We start from the raw sequence: 7,820 nt of genomic DNA, 5'->3' as shown, positions 1-7,820 counted from the left end.
CAGTGTACATTTTTTTCACATTATACTAGAATAAGGAGTCTCTGTTCACATCCTGGGCAGTCTCCTCTAATTTACAAGCAATTTATTTTATTTTATTTATTACAATTCATAGTGATTTCAAGCAGGAAAGGGACAGAAAATAAAAAAGATAAGACACGAGCTAAGATTAAACTTTCAGAGTTCCAAGAATTGTGAAAGCACTTGCAAGTAGCAGTAAGTTAAGTAAAGATTAAACATCACAAGTTCTAAAAACTGAGAAGGCACTTGAGGTCTACGGTACATTGAATTTAGCAGAGGTTTGCATTATGCCAAATTTGATCTTGTGAATGATGTCTGATGAATCTGATTTGATTCTGAGTAGCAAGTCTTACATCCAAACAGCACTGTAGCTCAAAAAAAAATAGTTCCAGCTCTACAGAAATTGACTTAGCATGGAGTGAATTGGACTGTTGCCTGCGTAACATGATTGCAATCAAACTGTTAGTGTACCAAAATAACACCTGATCCTGACTTTATAGACACAGACTGTCGGTGTTATCTACATCATTTGAACATAGCCTCTGTCCTTCACATCAAGAAATGACTTGGAATAGAATTGTTTTACCATTGAAAGTTATAAAGGTTTTTCCTTCTCCTGTAAAGTTACTATTTTGGAGGTATAGATTTGTTCTCTGACAGCGAGGACATTACGTCTAAACAAGGCCAACACCAGCCAGAAACCAAATGAAACTCTACTTTCCAAACCATAGTTATCTTCTCTTTCCTTGTAGCCACAAAGACAGTCATCATCAGGTCACTGGTAAATGCAGGTATGAAATGACCTTTGGGTGAAAGAGCATGCCTAAAACTCCTCCTCCTACACATTCCCCACACCATAAATCCTCCTCTTTCCCTTCATTTTCCTGTGGCAATAGACTTTGCATCCCACTAGCACTCAGTCCCTTCCCTCTCTTCCATATCTGCTTCATCCTGCTGAGTGACAAAGGTCCGTGTATACAGTAAAGATGCCCATCACCTGTCCACAGTCTTCTCACTTCCACTGTCACCCTCTACGTTTTGGGTGTGGTCAGTATTCAAAACAAATTTTTAAAATGCCCTGAAGCAACGCCCGCACACATTTTTCATTAGGAAAATCTATATAGGCTCCCACAGAGCTCCAGGATCAGAGTTCCGTTTCCTCCAACAGCCCAGCAGCACAGATTCGTATGTGGATTGTTCTGTGTGAGTGAGTGACTGGGTGAATGTGTGATGCCCTGGTTCTTTCAGAAAATGAATGAATAAATAATCTACATTACATTGTTTTTATACTGGCTCTTTTTTGTCAAACAATACTGAAATTCTTCAAAGTATTAAGCAGGAGAAAGACTATAGGAATCGTCCCCTTCAGCATGAGTTAAAGCATGTGTCCAAGTCCAGCAAATGTGAAAGAAATCTGACTTAAGCCTGACAAATATTTGAGGAGTGTCCACAAAGGACCAAACCCATTATGAATAGTCATGTCCCATCGTAAAAAATTTTCAGGCTCTAGGGTTTTTTAACATGAGGCAGATAATACACTAAATACAGCTAAAGTTATGCTCACGGCATCAATACTTTACTGAAGGCCTCATGCACTCTGCTGAACTCTCCTCCACTTTCTGCACCAATTATACTGGGTAGCTTCTGTGGACTTCTTCTTGACTTCTTCTAGAGCTGATGTAAAGTTTGAACTCCAGCTCTATAATAATAATAATAATAATAATAATAATAATAATAATAATAATCCATTAGGTTTACAAAGTGATTTTCAACAACCAAGAAATGCTTATAAGGTACAGTTAATGTAAGCAATACAGCAACAGACAGACAACTGGGACCTAAAAGACGACAGAGAATTTGTCTGCTGAATTTTTAAGGGAAGAGAGCTCCAGAGGAATGGAGGAGGGAATGGATAGTTGTCCAGTGGTGAAAGGTCTAAGATTGTGGGAGGGTCTATAGGGCTGAAGAAGGTCTAAGAGGTAGGAATGTGCAAGTTTATTTAAGGCTTTGGACGTGTGCCACAACTGAATAAGTTATTTAACAGGGAGCCAGTGATGATTATGAAGGACAGGTGTAATGTGTTGTTGTGAGCGGTTGTGATAAAGAAAGTGTGGGCTGCTGAGTTTTGAACATCTGGAGCTTATGGAGGGACGAGGAATTAATACCAGAGAGGAGAGAGTTGCAGTAATCAGGAAAGTTTGAAATGAATGAATTTTTCAGCAGCAGACTGAGAGAGGCATTATCTATTATTATTATTATTATTGCTATGTTTCCAAGGTGAGGATTTAACAAGGGAGTTAAGGGTGGAATCAAGTATAAGCCTCAGGTTAGGAACTGTGTTGGAAGGAGCTCTGGTTGTGTAGTAGATCTATAGAAAAGTAGAGGGCATGCTTAGTGTCTTTTTTGAAAGAAACATTTGTTTATTAGGTCAAGAGGCAATGACCTTTTGCATCATTTGTGCTCGCTGTTAAAAGGCCACTTGTGCTGATTTACAGTGGGAGTCACGGTCAGTTAGCTGGTGGAATATATCCATGCCAACCGTCTGTCTCTCCGCTCTGACAGGAAGTACTGGGCCTGTGTATGGATCTATTTTTAGCCACCCGCTGCAAGCCTGAATGGCCTTGACTCATGCCATCAGCTTTCCTTTCAATGCTTTGCCCACCATTTTTACGCACAGCCAGCAGTCAGCCATGAGCGCCCTGCTGCTCACAAGCCTATGGCTCACTATCCCTCTCAGAGACGCTGCTATTTTTGGCTCAGTGAGAGCCCTTGTTATCTCCTGTTTTGTGTAAAGCACAAGCCCCCGGAGGCCCGGTCGTCAGGCGTAGCGCAGCTGCCGTAGGAACCGGAACAGAGTTCTCCTGTTGTCATAGTACGAGTGCATCTATTTTTGGTTGCACTTGGAAACCCAGGGTGTGGGCTGTTTTCTCTGGGCTGTGTGGTTCACTGTTGGCAAAACAAATGAGGACAAGGTTTGGGCTACTATATCAACCTGGTATCTCACTAGAATGTGCTTATAGCACAAAACACTTTTGCCAACGGTGCATGTTTTTTATCAAACAGTGGAATTGCAACATGACAAAACTTGTTTGCATACACAAGGGAAATGGGACACTTTGTTCCTAATACGTTTTGATCTTTATGTTGTCAGTGTTGGCAGGTCTAGTTTTTTATTGGATGAGCTAGGGTATTTGTATAAGAGTAGTGGGATAACATCAAATGTGTGATATATTCCTCAGTAAAAAAAAATCTAATCAAGCTTACTCAGTACAGCTGCTCTTGTAAAGCTTGTGCTTTTTGCTGCTTTAGTTTGTTAACACATGCATAAATGTTATTGCAGTGTTCTGACTATGTGCAGAATTAATCTGGGTCATAAGTCACTTAGATGCTGGCGAATGCATATGCAGTATTCAGGAGAAAAGTGTATTGCTTTAGAGCCTTTTAAGTGTATAATTGCTTACACTGAGACTTTGAATAAGAGAAAAAAATAACTGCTGCTCAGATTTGCTTTCAATACAAATTTCTGAAAGTAAGCTGAAGTTTGACCTGCAAGTGCACCCATGTCGTCTGACACATTATCATTTCCTCTGACATTACGTCAGTGCTCGTTTCTCAGGCCTGCGTCATGTACAGCGTGACCAAGGACACACTAACCTTAGAGTTATCCCGACCTACAAGGCAATGCCAAAATATCACACAGTATTTGTCACCATCACCATCATTTTTGCCAGAATTTGAAAACTCTTCATATTGTGTGAAACGTTAATAATAAGTAGAGACGTATAAATGGGGTGCAAAATGTTATATATATCAATAGAAAAGCTGTCCAAAATAGTCAGGCCAGAAACATTCATCACACTAAATTATTTTATTAAATTTCTCAAAAAGTGCACACAAATGTACATTTCAACATAAATACAAATCATTAAATTAACATTCAAATAAACAATGAGAAAGTCCACAAAAGGGTAAGCTTTAAAAAGTAACACCTTTTTCCTCCTCCAAAACTAGTAAATACTCTTGTAGTTTCCCCTTTTAAATAGTTAAAATAATTAAAAACAACATTAACATCATAAGTTAGAATTCCTCTCCAAATAAAACCCTGTTGTATTTTTCCAGAACAGTGGCCGAGGGCATGTCCAGCAGTCCTTCTTTCAGTCTGCTCGTGCTGAACTATGCTCAGTCTAGTCCAATCTGGTCTGGACGGCTACACTCCATTCTTTCAGTTTGTGCTGTTCCGCTCCTTCGTATCCAGTGCCAGCGAGCACTCACATGATTCAGTTTCCGGTACAGTCTTTTTGTTCCCCAGCTAAAGGCAGACGCTGTCATTCCTTGGCAGCAGAATAGCTTACACGCTGCTGAGTCATGTTCCCTGTTCTTGGCCTCATGATGCCTGCCTTTGTGGCCTGAAAGAAAACCCAAGCTCCTCGTCTTTCGGATTCAGATTCGGATTATATTCCCATGTTCCCTTCACGTTCTGTTGAATCTCCCAGTCTGACTTTCTCCTTGTGATGGCGTAAAGGTTGTCCGGGGGACTCGGCCAAGGCAGTAGGCAAATACAGTGCAGTAGCTTGTGCAATGTGTTTTCGCAGCATGTTCTGCTTTGTCTCATCGTTCGGGCAGGTTGATGACCGGCACCCACTGATCCAGATATCTGCTGTCCTTGCAGAATCGGTTCAGCTTGCTGAGGGCTGGGTCTTTGCATGCAGATGACTGTGGTTTCTGGAAAAAAAAAGACAAAAACAAGTTAATTTTGTAAGTAATACAGATTTTTTTTACATGCAAACAGTTTCTTTCTCCACTGTACTGCAGCCAGGGGAGCCATACATCAATAAGAAAGATTGACCCACACAACAAGCAAGAGTGACTAACTGCCACTTGCGAGAAGCAGTTTACACAATATCCCGCTCTAATTTGCAAAAGGTGGTCACTTCACAGAGTTGTCTTCCAGGAAACTGCTGTTTGCTCACGTGGCCTCACAGGAAATGCTGTGAAGTCTGCCAAAAGCGGCCACAGAGGCTCAAGAACCAGAGTCAGATCACTATGTATCTCTGCCAATTTGCTGCCGCTCCAGTCTGACTGAAATTCCACATCACAGACAGTGGAGCAGATCAGGGAACTTAACTACTGAAACCCAGGCGTCTTCAAAGACTGTGGCTAAAGCTACATTATCAGCTCAGACGTTTGGCAGAGCAAAGGGCTTGCAGTGCCATGAATTTCCAAGAATGCATGTACTACATGAGCAGCTGCAATAAACCAACATCATTTACAGGAATCCACACCCAGCATCAGCTTCAGATATTTAACAGGAGTGCATGCCAGAACTGTAAGGTGTGAGTGAACTTTGTACACCCAGCATGCCTCAGGTGGCTCAGAAAAAACGTTTGCAATTCAATGGTTAATCTCTAATTGATTTAAGCTCCCCTGTGGCTACTGCAACTGCAGGAAAGATGAGTCAGGCAAAAAAGCGACACGTACAGTGACTAATACACAGTGTAAATCCATGGGCTCTCCTCCAGGTTTCACTCCCTCCAGGATCTCGGCAAGGCGCCTCATGTTGTTCACCCGCAAGATATTGATGTCGTTCTCACAGCAGAAAGCCTGGATCAGAGTGAAATGGATCTGAAGGGCCACATCTGAGACATCATCCTCGTCTGTGGCCAAGAGACACAAGACTACATTGTCTGGATCCCTGGGAAAAACAGAATGAGAGCAGAATGTTAGACAACATACCAAACTAAAATACTCAGAGCATCAGGGACTGGGGTCGAATGCTTTGGTAACTTACACATTTAGTGATTTTGCAGCTTCATACACCCCCACAGTGATGCAGCCCTGGGGTAGAGCTGCAGTCAGCACCTCTTCCAGAGCCTTGACCACAGAGGCCATCCTGAATGAGGAAAAAAATATGGTAAATATACTAATAACTAACAACATGTACAATAGAATAAAACAGCAACTGTTAGTTAGATTTGCAAATGAAATAGCTCAGTATTGTTAAATTGTGAGTAGGAGTACAGCGAAAACGCTGCTGAAGCCTCGTGACGCCGGTGTCTGAAACGTTGTTCAAACATGTGCAGGTATGCTAGACAAATACAGCGGCATATTCCCCACAATAAACTCGTTTTAGAGACTTTAACTAATCTTGAAAATGTCTGAAGCGTCTTTAAGCGATTAAGCGTGTGTGCTCTTTGTTGTGTTTCTGTGTAGATAAGTGAAGTACCGTACCTTTCTGAGGCGTTTTCTCCGCTGAACTCCTCCAGAGTCATCCTGCACATCACCGCGCTGTGCCTCTCTCTGAGAACTCCACGAGCGAGCGCGCACTGTGAGCAAGAGCCCGCGCCGGGAGGGGCTAGACACTCTGCTCGATTTGAATACAGGGCTCCTATTGGTTGGCTGAGATAACGAGGCTGTGTGGTCTGTAGCGACACATGGAGCTGCCAAGAGCTTTACAGTCACTCCCTCCAGGCTAAATATGGTGGTTTCTTTTTCTTTTTCTTTGAAATCAAAGTGCATTAGGGAACATGCAGGTCCTTGCTGGATAACAGCCTCCACCATTCTGGGAAGGATTTAGTCTAGAATTTGAAACATTGATGTAAGAATGTGACTGTATTTAGAGAAGAGAACCTGCATTGCTTCACTCTACATCTCCGTATGCTCCCAATGCATAGCTTTGACCTATTTATTAATTTATAACATTTGTTAATGACGAGAATGGCCGTTTTTTTTCTTCTTTTTTTTTACATCTATGACATTTTACATTACCTGGTAATTTTTTTAAGTAATACATCAGATTATAAACAACAATATAAATATTGTGAGTTTTGTTTTAAAGATTACGTATGATGTTTATATAAGACCATTGTTACCTTCTCCACATGTCACAATGTGATTTGTGATTTGTTATGAAGCTGCAGCGCCCTCGTGTGGCTGATTGAAAAAGTCTTTATGAAGTCTCGTAATAGTATCTAACACGTGGTCCGGTTTGACCTAACATACTGGCCTGAGTTCTCACAATGACAGTGGCACATAATGCACAGGCTGTCTTCTGTTACCTGAAACCTAGGCTATATAAACAATACCCTGTTCAATAACCCAAAGCACACTGTGACCTAAAACAGTGCCATTACTAAAATAATTAATCATGTTGATTACTCATAATATTTAACTATACCATAATATTTCTCTCTAAACACCAGTCACAAATTAATTTGAGAACACGTGTTAAGATAGTACTTAAATGTAGGTTATCTGTAGGTAATGTATTACTTAAATGTAGGTTAACTAAATGCACTGAAACTGTTTAAAGTTATGGCTGGCCCCAGAAACATAAAAATCTGTAGGTAAAAACTTTATTTCAATATTATCTATATGTGTGGTCATGAGATATAATGATATATTTAACCATTGGTGTCAAAACATTTAGTCCAAAATAAGAAATGTATATAATTATTATGGGATCTATTGTGTGGTATTTTTTGGCTGCATATTGTTATGGGGATTATTGGCATATGAGATTGTACCATTAACTTTAATATAGTCACATTTTGGAGTAACATGCTGCCTTCCACGTCACAGTGCTTTTTGGGGGGCATCCTTGTTTTAATATTACAACAGCAAGACACATCCTAAAGGGACATAGAGGGGGGAAAAGCTCAGTGAAATGGCTTGCATTTTGTTGTTTGTTTGTTAGTTTTTCCTCAGTTATATCGATGTAACTTGAAAAATATATTGTGCGCTGTGCGCATGCACAAAATCACTTCTCAAAATTGTTTTGGAGGTAGGGCTGCTTTTGAGACAGA

General features: G+C 40.8%; 1 protein-coding gene across 1 annotated transcript; it reads right to left on the bottom strand.

The window, feature by feature from the left end:
- Window positions 1-3,899: 3,899 nt before the first annotated feature.
- On the bottom strand, window positions 3,900-6,343 carry gadd45ab (growth arrest and DNA-damage-inducible, alpha, b). The gene is made up of 4 exons (XM_066665025.1): window positions 6,247-6,343; window positions 5,807-5,908; window positions 5,497-5,710; window positions 3,900-4,740 (listed from the first exon to the last, which is right to left on the bottom strand). Exons 1-4 carry the CDS (start codon window positions 6,294-6,296, stop codon window positions 4,627-4,629), a joined length of 480 nt encoding a protein of 159 aa, XP_066521122.1. The 5' UTR covers window positions 6,297-6,343; the 3' UTR covers window positions 3,900-4,626.
- Between the last annotated feature and the right edge of the window lie 1,477 nt (window positions 6,344-7,820).

This window comes from Hoplias malabaricus, chromosome 3 (assembly GCF_029633855.1).
Source record: "Hoplias malabaricus isolate fHopMal1 chromosome 3, fHopMal1.hap1, whole genome shotgun sequence".
NCBI lineage: Eukaryota > Metazoa > Chordata > Actinopteri > Characiformes > Erythrinidae > Hoplias > Hoplias malabaricus.
Note: the sequence above shows the minus strand (reverse complement) of the source record. Positions and strands in the feature narration are given on the sequence as shown.

Bases quoted from the DNA above. Each gene is read 5' to 3' on its own strand.
- gadd45ab (XM_066665025.1), bottom strand. From the start codon at position 6,296: ATGTGCAGGATGACTCTGGAGGAGTTCAGCGGAGAAAACGCCTCAGAA. The intron at 5,711-5,806 runs GTAAGTTACCAA...TGTTTTTCCCAG, and splicing joins GCTGCAAAATCACTAAATGT to GGATCCAGACAATGTAGTCT. The intron at 4,741-5,496 runs GTACGTGTCGCT...TTTTTTTTCCAG, and splicing joins TACACTGTGTATTAGTCACT to AAACCACAGTCATCTGCATG.